Source organism: Vulpes vulpes, chromosome 4, assembly GCF_048418805.1.
Source record: "Vulpes vulpes isolate BD-2025 chromosome 4, VulVul3, whole genome shotgun sequence".
In the NCBI taxonomy this organism is placed as follows: Eukaryota; Metazoa; Chordata; class Mammalia; order Carnivora; family Canidae; genus Vulpes; species Vulpes vulpes.
The window spans coordinates 17,526,903-17,541,681 of NC_132783.1; the positions used below are offsets into that span (position 1 = coordinate 17,526,903).

The 14,779-nt window shown below is 35.1% G+C and overlaps 1 protein-coding gene across 8 annotated transcripts in view; it reads right to left on the reverse strand.

The window, feature by feature from the left end:
* AFG2A (AFG2 AAA ATPase homolog A) overlaps positions 1-14,779 on the reverse strand; it is a 530,081-nt gene that overhangs the window by 447,605 nt on the left and 67,697 nt on the right. For all 8 annotated transcript variants that reach the window (XR_012000935.1, XR_012000937.1, XR_012000934.1 and 5 more), the window contains exon 11: positions 11,460-11,669. Coding sequence is in view for 4 of the 8 variants with exons in the window: in XM_026016788.2 (XP_025872573.2) it covers positions 11,460-11,669 (210 nt within the window). In the remaining 4 variants the exon portion in view is untranslated. The remainder of the gene's footprint in view (positions 1-11,459; positions 11,670-14,779) is intronic.

Below are 14,779 nucleotides of genomic sequence, written 5' to 3' on the forward strand. Positions count from 1 at the left end.
CAAATCCTAAACCTGGAACTCATTAATATAAAAATGGGTGAAATAGTTAGAGATATAAAATTCCAATTATAAAATAAGCCATGGAGATAAAAAGTACAGCACACGGAATATAGTTAATATTGTAATAACAATATATGGTGACAGATGGTGACCATACTGTGGTGAGCACTAAGTAATATATAAGACTTGTTGAAACAATGTTGTACACTTGAAACTAGTATAACATTGTATGCCAATTATACTTCAATTAAAAAAACAGATAAATAAATTGCAGTGTCCTCATAAAATGGAGTATTAAACTATAAAGTAAATGAATTGCCACACTAAGAAGACAGTTTGGAAGCAGGGAAACCAGCAAGAAAGCTGTTGTTATGCAGTCAAAATGCACTGCCTTATATATTTATAACCAAGAGTAAGAGTTTTAATGTTTTGCCAAATTTTTAAAGATTATAGAACAGTTGTAATTTTTCCCATTTATCATTTTTGTATAGCTTCACCGTGCATGATCATTTTTAGTCCTGCACTACAGTGCAAAACAATGTCTCCCAGTTCATAATATATAAAGCCAAATAAATAAAGCAGGTGCTATTCATCTGCAATATGATAAATCACACTTTTACCCATAGGAGACTATGGCAGTTAAGAAAATGAACAATAAAACAAGAATCACGGATCACTCAATAAAACAAACTTTAGATAATTAGGAAAATGGGTTTTTGTTGGAGAGAAGGTCAGAGGGGGTAGAGGAAAAGGTGAGAAAGTTTTATGTAGGATGTTATTCCATTTAGGGTAACTAATTAGGCAAGTGTGGCCTGATAATAATCAGAAAGAAAAATGCTGGTGTCACTATTGTTTCTGAGGTAATTATTATCATGCCAACCCTGTATTATTGTTATTATTCTTACAGCAACTCTCCATAAAAGTCAAGAACATGACATCAGAGAGTAATATAGTGAAGACATATCTTTATATTTAGGCAATATACACAATGCATATACACTGCTTTCTAATTATCTGGTTTAACTGAAGGAAAGTAACTAGAGAATCTGGAGAAACAATTATTATTTTCCACAGATGATCTAAAAAAGATGACTTGAACATCAGTGTTGAAAAGTACAAGATTATGATCATTTTGTGATCTCTGAGAATACAATATCAATATTTTGCTACTAACAACAGAAAGATTAATGTTTTAAATATCTAATATACAGGCAAATAGACTTGGAATTTTGTTGAAATGTGAAAATATGGCATATAACCTCAACCAGTAAAGGTCTTTCCTCTACTACACAGAGGTAGGCTACAGGAAACCTGTAAATAAGAAACAAGGTGGTTGTTTTTCTTCAAAAAACAAACAAACAAAAAAAACCAACAATAGATTAACACTCTAACTTAAGAATTTTGCACTATAAAGAAAATATGGGTTGAAATAATTCAAGTATTACTTAACAGGTCATAGCAGTAATAAAAAAGACTTCTGTAGGGCCCCTAGAGAATATACGATGTTGCAGAAAACAACATGAGGATGAATCTTTTTTTTTTTTTTTAAGATTTTATTTATTTATTCATGAGCAACAGAAAGAGGGAGACAGAGTCAGAGGGAGAAGCAGCCTCCCTGAGAAGCAGGGAGGCCAATGGGGGACTTGATCCCAGGACCCTGGGGTCATGACCTGAACCAAAGACCGTATGTTTAACCTACTGAGCCATTCAGGCATCCCATGCTGATGATTCTAACCTAGATGACCGGCCTACAAAATGCAACCCAGTAGCTACACTGATATGTTACAAGGGTTCAGAATTCTATAGGAAGTCAAGGCAACACCATAACCAAGCAAGGTCTATTTTGAGGTTAAAGTACAAATGGCCAAAAATCACTGTTGCAAAAGATTAAATTCAGTTTCAAAGATATTACATTTTAACAGAAAACTTAAGAAGGAGTCATAAGCTATCATGTATACTTTCTTGCTCCATTTGAGGCCAAATATATATCCAATTCTTAAAAACAGAAGGAAGTAGCAACTAGTGTCAACTAATTTCATGAAATCTTGCTAAAGGTTTCATATGTATTATCCACCACTGCTTACAACTCAGTTCTCCGAAATGGATACTCTTATTATCATAACTTTATTGGGAAAGTAACATGAAATGAAAAAAGTTTAATTAATTTGCACAAAGTCACACAACTTAATAAATGGTAGAACTGGCATACAATTCTCTTAACCATTACATCTGACAATTAGGAGAAATGCCCTAAAAGTTTAGCAATCAATAGGAACAAAGGATAAGCAACAGATTAGACTATAAGCATTATGTTAACTACTCAGAATGTCATTAGTGGAAGGGCTTTAGAGGTCATTTAAACTAACTTACTTCACTTAAATCTTGAGGAAAACAAAACACAAAGTTGAACAAAATGCCGAAAGCCCTAGCAAGGTTAAATGGCAGAAAATGATAAAAATGTAGAATTTTGGTTCCCAGACTACGACTCTTTCTAGAAACTATGTCTTCTATTTTCTCCAAGATCTTCTAAAAAAAAAAAAAATTAAAATTAAAAAGGAAGTGTGCCCTTAAGATTTCACAGGGTAGCAGCAATTCAAATTCAAAAGTATTTGTGGGAGGGGATCCCTGGGTGGCTCAGCGGGTGTAGTGCCTGCCTTGGGCCCAGGGCGTGATCCTAGAGGGGAGGAGGGGAGGGATCAGGGATCGAGTCCTGCATCAGGCTCCTTGCAAGGAGCCTGCTTCTCCCTCTGCCTGTGTCTCTGCCTCTCTCTCTCTTTCTCTGTGTCTCTCATGAATAAATACATAAAATCTTAAAAAAAAAAAAAAAGTATTTGTGGGAGCAGCACAGTGTAATTCTCAATAGATAGCTGCTAACATGAGTTAATAAGAAAATAAGGGATCCCTGGGTGATGCAGGGGTTTGGCGCCTGCCTTTGGCCTAGGGCCGGATCCTGGAGACCCGGGATCGAGTCCCATGTTGGGCTCCTGGTGCATGGAGCCTGCTTCTCCCTCTGCCTGTGTCTCTGCCTCTCTCTCTCTCTGTGTGACTATCGTAGATAAATAAAAAATAAAAAAATAATTTAAAAAAAAGAAAATAAGAATTTAATTGATATTCATTATAAACAAGAAGCCATTTACATCAAAATATATTAAGGGTTAGGTAAGAATAGTATGGGCTATGAGTGCCACATCTGCTCATAAGTTTAACTCTTTAAAAAAGTAATACATAAATCCATAGAATAGATAAGGTTGATGGGACTAGATAAGGTTATTTTTTTCCAACTTTACTTACCAAGTAAGTAACTGTGGTATGTTAGTCCTGCCACATTTTACCTGCCCAGATAATGTGCTTCACTTCACAAGAAAAACTACAAAAAATAAATTAAGTACCATAGCTAGGCTTATTTTGGAGTAATGTTATTTTTCATGTTTCCATGATTAAGATTTCAAGTGTTCAAGTTGACAAAATAACATAAATATATGTAAAGATATTTGTCCAGTTGTACTATTAATCCACTGAGAACTAAATCTGACTTATCTTTTACTGTTTCATGATTTTATACTCTTATCAGTCACAAACTCAAATATAATATTTATGCCTCATGCAAAATTGTAAGGCAATTTTGCCCCTTTAATCAGTACTGGGTTTCTTCCAGTCTTCCCAAGGGCTTTTTAAATGTGTCTGACACCTGCCTGTTGCTTTTGGCTATTACAATTCAAACCAGGTTTTTATAAGTTCTAAAATGTCTAGGGAAGGCAAGTTAACCTAAGTGTTAACTATGGTTAAATGTTATGGAATATACTCATAAAAACCTAAACTCACATGAGATAGAATTACATATATGTAATGTGAGTAAAGGATCTAGAAAATTAATAAGAAGTACAGCATCAGCACATACAAAGGCCAATTCGGGAAAGTATTTCAAAAGGTCTGAAAACAGACATTAAGTATTAGGCAAGAAATGCCTTGGGCAAGTAAAAACCTTAAGAAGTGAGAGGGAATAGCAGAGAAGGAACAGAATTTAAGCTGTACCTCTCAAAAAAATAGAACACAAACATTCCCCACAATTTATTTATTCAGGAAACAAAAATGACACACTTTAGAATTTGTACAGCAACACCATGATAAATATAATCCAGTGAGCTGTGTGAATGTAGACATGCCCACAGAAATTCCTTACATTATCGCTGACCACTCTAGTCACTCTCCAACTCCTTTACTAATACACAGAACTGCAAACACTAGGTTTCAACTTCCATGCTTTCATCACTAGAAATGACCATTCTCATGAGCTCCAAACTCATACTTAAAATGGTCTTTTGGATATATCTGCCATGTTATTCCAGGATTTCAAATTCCACATGTCTAAATCCCACTCTGGCATCTGCTCTCCCACCTCTAATCTGCTTCTCTTCCTCATGTGCTAACTCTTCCAAGAGTTAGGGCATTTTCATCTATCAGTCACTGAAAGTGAAAATTTTAATCACCTTTGACTTCTTTCTTTCTCATTTCTCACGTACAATTAATCATCAAGATTCTATATATTACCAACTTCATTATATCACTGGTTTAGTCAAATGTCTCTCTCACTAAATATGAGTTGACAGGCAGCAAGGAGCCCAGCAAATGCATTTTTTTTTTCATCAAATGCATTTTTGTTTAGCATGTACAGAAACAGAGAACATAGAACACACAGAAGGAACATCAGAAATAATCTGAGTTACACAACTGTTGCAATCATAAAACATTTCAAATAGTTTTTAAAGCACTATAGACATGAAATTGTAATATTTTGACTTCAATTAAATTTTATTCAAAAGAGATTTAAAAGAAGGAGAAAATGACTAATCTCTCAGCTGGAATCCATGAATAAAAAATTAAATCAACCCAACAATAAAATTTTCTATTAAGTAAACTTCTTCAAAGTCTGAAAGTATTCTTCTCTTTTTAAATCTGTCTTCTAAGATTCCAAATGCTAAAAGTTTTGTTATTATAGTTCATATTATTGTCATTTTTTGCTTCTAGCCAAATATTATATAATATTTTCATGTCAAGGGTTCTTTTGTATATAGCAGTTTTACTGACTGATACAGGCCCAACGCAAAAAAAAAAAATTTATTAACATGCAGTTTTAACATACGATGTTACAACTTTAACATGTCAGCCCCTATAGTGTATAAATAATGCCAAATTTAAGTAAAATGAATCTAACTTCTACATAATTTTGTGATACTGATAATGGCACATCATTCTATTTGTCCTAATAATCAATTACTATTAGTTACTCCCTAATAGCCATTCAAACAGTGATAAAACTAAGTATATATATATATAATAATGATGCTAATAGCTGCCAATTTAAGCATATGAGGCACATAAGACAACACTAGTTAGAGAAGTCAAGGGAATTATTAAAGTTAAAAAAAAAAAAAAAGGCCTTAAAGGAAATGAAATAGAAATTCAAAAGTTTCAGAATCTAGATGAGCCCAAATGGCAATAAACCTATATAGAAGGAGAATAATGAGTTAGGGTCCACAAAGGCATGAATCTGGCCATAGTTCCTGGTGAGACTCTAAATTAGAAGCTGTATCCAAGGTGAAAGAAAAAATAACCAAAACACTAAAAGAAAGTATTCTTTATAATGTTGGGGTCTAGGGCCAGAACCAACACACTCCTTTACAGGCTTCAACTGAGAACTGCAGTGAAATAGGCAAGCTCAGGGAAGCCCCAAACCCAGATTCCCCAGCCAATTTCCTCTCGGGGCTTTCTTTTCCCAGGAACTTTCCACAAACAAAGGGATGATGAATAGGAACGAAGGTCTCCCCCAAAGCTGTCACCCAAGGAATTGACAATAGGAACGAAGGTCTCCCCCAAAGCTGTCACCCAAGGAATTGACAATCTCCCCCATGTCTTTTCTCCTTCCATACATTTCACTCTTCTTATTCAGTGCAGTACAGAGTTATGAGCCAGGTTTTTTAACTTCACTTACATTCATTAAAGGTCTGTACTATGTCTGGATCTGTAATATTGATCTTGAAACTCTTTTATTTAGCTAATAGACCTTTTCTGGTAAAGTTTAAGATTGACACAAGAATTAAGACTGAGTTCCTATATACACCACCCCTAAACCCCCATGGACGCTTAGTTTCCCCTATTATTAACATCATATATTAGTATAGTACCTTTATTATAATCAACTAATAATAATGTATCAATATTGATTCATAGCCCACAGTTTATTCAGATTTCTTTTTTTTTTTTTTAAGATTTATTTATTCATGAGAGAGAGAGAGAGAGAGAGGCAGAGACATAGGCAGAGGGAGAAGTATTCCATGCAGGGAACCTGATGTGGGACTCGATCCTGGGTCTCCAGAATCACACCGTGGGCTGAGGGCGGCGCTAATCCGCTGGGCCACCAGGGCTGCCCCAAAGAATTCCTTAGTTTTTATCTAAGTCCTTTTTTCCCAGGATTTCACCCAAAAAACCATCATAACATTATATTTAGTTGTTATGTCTTTTTGGGCTACTCTTTGCTGTGAGTTTCTCAGACTTCCCTTGTTTCTAATGGCCTTGACGGTTTCAGGAGTACTGGCCAGATATTTTATAAAATGTCTTACAATTTGGTTTTGCCTGATGTTTATCTCACGGTCAGACACAGATTATGAGTCTTTGGGAAGAAGAGTCCAGAAATCAAGTGTCATTCTTGCCACATCATATAACGGTACACACTATCAATGTGACTAGTCACTGAAGATTTTTTTTTTTAAGATTTTTTTTTATTTATTCATGAGAGACACACAGAGAGAGGCAGAGACATAGGCAGAGGGAGAAGCAGGCTCCATGCAAGGATCCCAATGTGAGACTTGATCCCGGGACTTTGGGATCACACCCTAAGCTGAAGACAGATGCTCAACCACTGAGCCACTCAAGCATCCCTAATCATTGAAGATGTTAACCTTCATCACTTGGCTGAAGTAGTATTTGCCAGATTTCTCTACTCTCAAGTAGCTCTTCCCCATTCCCTTTCCATATTGAACTCTTTGACAGGAAGTCATAACTATACACAGTCTGCACTTAAAGAATTGAGTAGTTATGCCTTCCAGAACTTTTTCACTTACTTCTTAATATATCAATCATCTCAAAGAGCCTATACAGATTAAAACAAAAACAAAAACAACAACAACAAAAACTGAGACCAAGAGAACTTATTTAAGGCTACAGAGTTTAAAAAGTACAAGGATTAGGAATCAAACCAAAGCTATCTGAATCCTGGCTTACTACTTTTTTCATTGTAACCCAATTTCAAGACCACAAATTATATAGTAATAGGTAAATTTCAAGCTCTACCTTATTCAACCACTAGTCTCCTTCCATATACTTCTCTTTTATTTATTAGGTTCCTGTTTCTTTGGCAGTGATCATTCTTATTAATTTAACCAACTTCTACTCCAAAGCCATGTTATTTTTCTCAGTTTTTCTTAGTCCTACAGGAACAAAAAAATTTTTTTAACTGTACCAGAAATATCTTTCCACTTTCTCTGAACCTACCCTATAGAAACTGCCTGAACTACCTTTACCAGTGTCATGGTGTAATTAGTGGGGGGGGGGGGGGGGGAGGGCACTAAATTTTTTTTGGGGGGGGGGCACTAAATTTTAAAGGCAGGGGCAGGGAAGAGAAGACTGCATAATGTAGTGGTTCAGAGTTTAGACTCTGCCATCAGAAAGTTCTGAGATCAAATTTCAGTTTCACCACTACAACTATGGCCTTAGAAAAGTCATTTCACCTTCCTAAACATTATTATTCTTATTTGCAATCCTGGAAACTAATCTGAAAGCATTCAGTATATAAAAGAAATGTATCTATGTAGTTTTCCACACAGCATCTGCAAAATGGGAAATCTATGATTTATAGACTAGCCTACAAGATTTAAAAACAAAAGCTTAAAGATAAACTTGCAACTTAACAAATTCAGATTATTTTGTACCTTTGATAATAGTAGGGGAACTAGTTAAATAAAGAATAGTAAGTACTTTGAATTGTGCATGCTTTGAATAAAATAGGTTTCTGTTTATTCTATTTATTCCTGATACTTCCTTTCTGATACAAGTATCAGAAGAAAATTTCCTCCCCCAAAAGTCAAGTATATACTAAGCTCATTATATTCTTGTACTCACCAATAGCAGCTAATAAAAGACTTGCTCAAAATCCGTCAGATGCCTGACCACCCTTTTCCAGAATCAGTAACAGTTCTTCATAAAGTAAAGCAGCCCAATTACACAAAGGTAATTAATCTATTACAGCACTCCAGACAAAAGAGAGAAGCAGAGATGAAATTTCAACTGGAAAACATTTTGACATAATTGACACAGATGACAAACTAAACTTAAGCACATGTCAAGTGCTACAGTCTACACAAAAACACATAGATGCCAAAGAATATTAGGAGTCCACACAGGCCAACGTCAAGTTTGAACTTTGGAGTATACATCTTTTTTTTTTTTTTTTTTAAGATTTTATTTATTTATTCATGAGAGATGCAGAGAGAGAGAGAGAGAGAGAGAGAGAGAGGCAGAGACACAGGCAGAGGGAGAAGCAGGCTCCATGCAGGGAGCCCGATGTGGGACTCGATCCGAGTCCGATCTCGGTCTCTAGATCACACCCTGGGCTGAAGGCGGCACTAAACCACTGAGCCACCAGGGCTGCCCTGGAGTATATATTTTTTAATCACTGTTCAGGAAAGATGCACAGGAGAAGCTAAGGGTTCTTTCATAAACTCAGAGAAAGAAATGTTTAAAACATTTTAAGTTATTTTGGGAATTAAAGGTAATTACAAAAAATGCTGGGGAGTTTTTCCTTTCAATATATGTTCTTACTTGTATTTTCCAACTGACTAGAAAAGTTTATTGTCTATCTATGTTTCTCTGGTCATTTTCAAAATGTGTACGACTTATTATTTCAAAAGCTCAAACTTAATTATAACACTTAAATCCCTTGGAAAAGAAACATGTATGTTTTTCTTCATAGAAAAACAAAGCTAGGAAGAATATTAATTCCCAACTTCTTTTGACTTCTTTCTGCATATATAAGCTGTATGGCATAGCTACTTTAAATTCTTCTCATAAGCAATGGCCAGACGACGATGAAAAGACCAATAAAAATGCAGAGAAAAACAAATAATTCTTTCATATTCCCAACCTTTTCTTTTAGAAATTTTTAAACATGTAGGAAAATTTAAAAAGTGGTAATATGAACATTCATTGTTCATTTAATATATACTCCACTCAGATTCAAAAATTGAATACTGCCGGGTGGCCCAGGTGGCTCAGCAGTTTAGCGCTACCTTCGGCCCAGGGCCTAATCCTAGAGACCTGGGATTGAGTCCCATGTTGGGCTCCCTGCATGGAGCCTGCTTCTCCCTCTGCCTGGGTCTCTGCGCCTCTCTCTCTCTGTGTGTGTGTGTCTCTCATTAATAAATAAATGTTTTAAAAAAGCTGAATACTGCCAAACTATACTAAAATGTATATTGAATAAAAATCCACATAAAATAAAAAAAAATAGTAAGTAGAATACATAATTATCTCTGGCAAGTATGAACTCAACTAAATAAGAAAATTTCTTAACATCACATATCCTTTGTGTGTGTGACTTAAAGAAAAATGAAAATGAACTTAGTGAAAAGGCTCAAATAAGTTAACAGATGCATGCCTATTTTACATGAACAGTGTGCAAGATAAAAGATAAACTTTTCAAAAAGTCTTTGTACATTTTCTCACAGTGAAGAAAGAAAAAAGTAAAACTGTCTAAAGTTATGAAAATGTTTTGTACTCAAAAACAGTAATAAATGTATTTCTAAGAACTCCTATGATAGGCCAGAAAGTAGTCCTGGTAACATCTGGAACAGTTATCTTAGATCACATAAGAATGAGACACTAGTTCGTAGGAAAATACATGTGCTCACTCCTCTTTGAGATTCCAGCGTAAATAACTGCGAGTAAAGCTCTCATCATGTAAGTTTCAGATTTCCAATTGACAGAAAAAAATTCAAGGATTATGAATATATAATCGTGGAATATACAAGGTAGGCACAGAAAAATGGAGGTGACAGTAAAAAGAGTAGGAAGTGCCAGTAAAATGGTCATGTCCATTATCATGAGATAAGAGAACAGGGATCAAAGAGAAATCAAGATGCCTCTGAAATTTCAAAATTACTCATTACTCCAACATTTAAACCCGCCAGCTTTAAAAGTGGTTGTGAAAATGGTCCTCCTTCTCCTATCTTCAGTATCTAATATCTTCCACCAAATAATCACAAATATGTAAACACTAGTGATTGTGAAGATACGTATTTTTAAAAAGCAAATAGCCTAAACATATCTAAACATTATTTCAAAAAAATTTTAAGTAAAAAATTGACTCTAATCTGAAATAAATTTTATGCTTTCAAGCTGCCAAGGATTTCAGTGTTCTAAGATAGAAAACATATTTTGTTATAAAAAAAATTCCCTGGTACTATCAAAACAGAGCCTTTTATCATGTGCTTTTTCTGAAATGAATTTCATATTTGACAGACTGAAGTATATATTTTTGTGATAAAGTCCTTTCCACTAATGGATTCAAGGTTTTATATATGTATATTTAGTAACTGGATAGACGATCAAATTACACAAAAGTTCATTTAAAAATTAATATCTGGCCCTGGGGCACCTGGGTAGTTTAGTCGGATAAGTGTTCAATTCCTGATTTTAGTTCAGATCATGATCTCAGAGTCCTAGCAGGCTCCACACTCAGCAGAGTCTGCTTGAGGGTTCTCTCTCTCCTTCTCCCTCCCTCTGTCCCTCCCTTATGCTCAGGTACTCTCTCTAAAATAAATAAATAAATCTTAAAAAAAAAAAAAAAAACATCTGGCCCTAAAGTAAATGTAAAACTACATGTTGAGTAAGATTATCTACCCCAAGTAACAGGGGTATGGCAATGAACAAATAATGTATGTATGTGTTTCAAACAGAAACCTTGTACATATATATTCCCTAACTAGAAAAGTGTTTAAATGTATTTAGTTTTGCCATATAAAGTATCTGATTTCTTTGAAAACTCTCTCTGTATAAATATTAAGTTTGCAGTCATATTTATAATTAAATCTTAGTTAAGCAAGAGATTATTAGCACAATTTAAAAATGTAGAAACTAAACCAAACTGGTTTCTATACTATACATGGATGTAAGAAATACTGAGACTCACAAAACTAAATAAAGTAGTCTCCTATTGTCTGCCACGTTTTGCCGATTATAAGCATTAATTTATTTAGAACTCATCGCCCTATATTATCTTGCTCAACCTCAAAAAAAAAAAAAAAATCAGCTACTCCTTAAGATGCCTTTTCATGTTTTCCTAAGGGTAAGAATCAAAGGTGTTAGTGGGGCTGGAAGAAAGGTAGCAATAAAAAAATTTAACACTTTACCTTTATAGCTAGGAAATTGAGGCCACTCTCATTGGCCAAAGCCTTTGCAATCATTGTCTTAGAGCATCCAGGTGGTCCATACAGAAGAACTCCTTTGGGTGGTTGAATACCCATTCGAATGAAAGACTCTGGATGTTTCAAGGGCCATTCCACAGCCTGTTTCAACTTCAGTTTGATATTTTCCAGTCCTCCTATATCTGACCAAGATACCTGTAAAACAGAGCATTATCTAAATGTAAGTTTTGCCAGGACAAACAGAGGGGGAAAAAAAGAATCAATAAAAAGTGCAAGAGGGGGAATAAGAAGCATTTAAGAATCTAGAAGATCCTGGGCGGCCCCGATGGCACAGCAGTTCAGCACTGCCTGCAGCCCAGGGTGTGATATTGGAGACCCGGGATGGAGTCCCATGTCGGGCTCCCTGCATGGAGCCTGCTTCTCCCTCTGCCTGTGTCTCTGCCTCTCTCTCTCTCTCTCTCTTTCTCTGTTTCTCTCTGAATAAATAAATGATCTTAAAAAAAAAAAAAAGAATCTAGAAGATCCTTAAAAGTTAAAAAGTTCTATTTAGAAATAAATTAGAATACATGAAATGTGAGCTGTAATTACAGAATTACTAAAGAAAATATTTTCTGCTTATATAAATGTTTAAATGATCAAACATACTGTTAAGTCTATCTTCTAGACAGCTTTAAAAATTAGATTTCAGGGATCCCTGGGTGGCACAGCGGTTTGGCGCCTGCCTTTGCCTCAGGGCGCGATCCTGGAGACCCGGGATCAAATCCCACATCAGGCTCCCGGTGCATGGAGCCTGCTTCTCCCTCTGCCTATGTCTCTGCCTCTCTCTCTCTCTCACTGTGTGCCTATCATAAATAAAAAAAATAAAAAATAAAAAATAAAAATAAAAATTAGATTTCATATGACTGAAAATGGTTTGAATTAGTGATTCATGGTCTCATCTATATACATCTTTTTAGCAAATTTATTTGCTTTATATATTACTTCTAAAAATATTTCTGTAGGTCCTCAGGGAGCATATGATTTTTTCTGTCTTTGATATATTAATGACATATCCCTAAAATTTTGTTCCTTTTTCTCAACAAAGAAACCCCCAAAATAAGACAATTCTTTACATGTTATTTACTTAGTAAATATCCATTAAGAACTACATATCAGATAATATACACAGGAAACAGAAGAACAAGACATGAACCCAAACTTTAAAGAACTTAACTACCACCAGTAACATGTACATAAATAATCACAGTACAATGGAAAGGATGCTAAGCATGGTAACAAAGACACAGAAAAAGCTTTTGGGAGTTCCCAGGAAGAAAAGATTACTTCCAGCTGGAAGGCTAATCTGAAAGCCAACTTCTAAACATGGATGAGATCTGGAAATGTGAAAACAGGGAATGGTTCAGGTAGAGGCCAAAAAATTACAAAAGGCTCAGAAAAAAGTATGGAGTAAGAGAAAAAAGATATGAGGAAGGAAATTTTAAAAAGTAAAGTTAGTTGAAACTATAAAGTGGAAGACCCTGAAGGCTAGGTGATGGAGTTCAAGAACTTCTTTCCTCATAATAAGAAGCCTTTGAAGATTTTTAATTTGCAGAGTGATATAGTCTGGTCTGTGCTTTAGGAAGACTTCTCTGACAAGATTCATTTAGAGAGAAGAGAGAAAGAATGCAGGGAGATCAATTTAGGACCTATCAGAAACATTCTTAAAATAAAAAAACAAACATAAACTAGGGTAACTCCACACAGAGGATGAAGACACTCTAGGAGTGATACTGCAGGTCCACAGCATGAGGGTTTTGAGGGTAGAGTAAGAAGGAGAAAGAATGTAAAGCTGAAGATTTCAAGATGAGTTGATAGTATGTGAACATGAAAATAATTTTTAAGAGGGAAAATATATTAGATAAACTTTTCTTTCTGGATATAGAGTTGAAATACAGAACAGGATAATATTCAAGAGACAAAAAGGATGCAGTTGGAACGGAAACTTCACAAACGGAGCTCTGGAAAGAGGATAGGGCTGGAATTTTCTATTTCAGAGAGATCTACATACAAACAATAAAAACCATGAGATCAATTAAAATTGTGACCACAAGAAGAGAGATGTGGGTGAAAGGGAGATTGCTGGGAAATACCTACATTTAAGAGGCAAGAAGAGGGAAAACAGAGGAAGAAAAAAATCAGAAAAACAAAAAAAATCACAAATCCAAAAAAGAGAAAGGTTTTGTTTGTTAATATCAGAAAAAAAGTCTTTTTTTTTTTTTTTTTTTTTTAAAAAGAATTTGCATGGTTTCGGGGGAGAGAGGGACTTTGTTGTTTTGGGTTTTTTGTCCACAGAACCAGAAGAATGCTGTATTATTAACCACAATCCTGAGATCAGGATTTAATTATTCTTTTCTAAATTGTTTTCTTGGGATTTATCTTTAAAAAGTAAGATTACTGGATTAAAAGGCATGAACATTTTTTAGGTCCTTGATGCATAATGTCAGTTTACTATCCCAACCACTCTATTTATTTTAGTAGCATAAGTGATACATGTATAAGTTTCCCTGCAGTATCATCAGCCTTGGGCTTTGCCTTTTTTGGTTTTTTTTTCTGATTTTACCAAATAATAAAACTAAAATTAAACTTGAGATCAATGCACATAAGCTTATGGCCCTAAAAATATCCAGTTATCATCAGCAGGATCAAGTGACTGTTTACCACAGGAGGTGACTTACTGTTAAAACCAGGCCTACCTAAAATTGCACCAGAGTTGTTTTTGTTTTTGTTTTTTCAGCACCAGAGTTGTCACACGCTGGTCTGATTTTTCTTTTCCTTTTATTTTTTAATTAAATTTTGAAAATTCTCAAACATACACAAAAGTCAAAAAAATGGACACAATAAGTGTATACATATTTTTTGAAACATATACCAATTTTTAAATATTTGCCACATATGCTATGGTGCATGCTCTCACTTTCTCTCTACACACAAATAGCACACATGCAAACACACATACTTTATCAATTTTTAAATTTGCCATCGAGTCTTTTTAAATTAAGATGCAGATACCAAGACACTTCTAAGTACTTCAGCATACTCTCATAGAAATAAACATTCTGGGAAGAAAGTGTTAAGGAGGGTAGTCAACAGGGGTGACTCAGCTGAGTATGCACTTGCCTTTGGCTTAGGTCATGATCTCAGGGTCTTTGGATGGAGTCCCCACACCGGGCTCCTGACTCAGTGGGGAGTCTGCTTCCCCTCTCTGCCTGTCACCCCCTGCTCGTGATCTCTCTCACTCCCTCAAATAAATAAAATCTTTAAAAAAA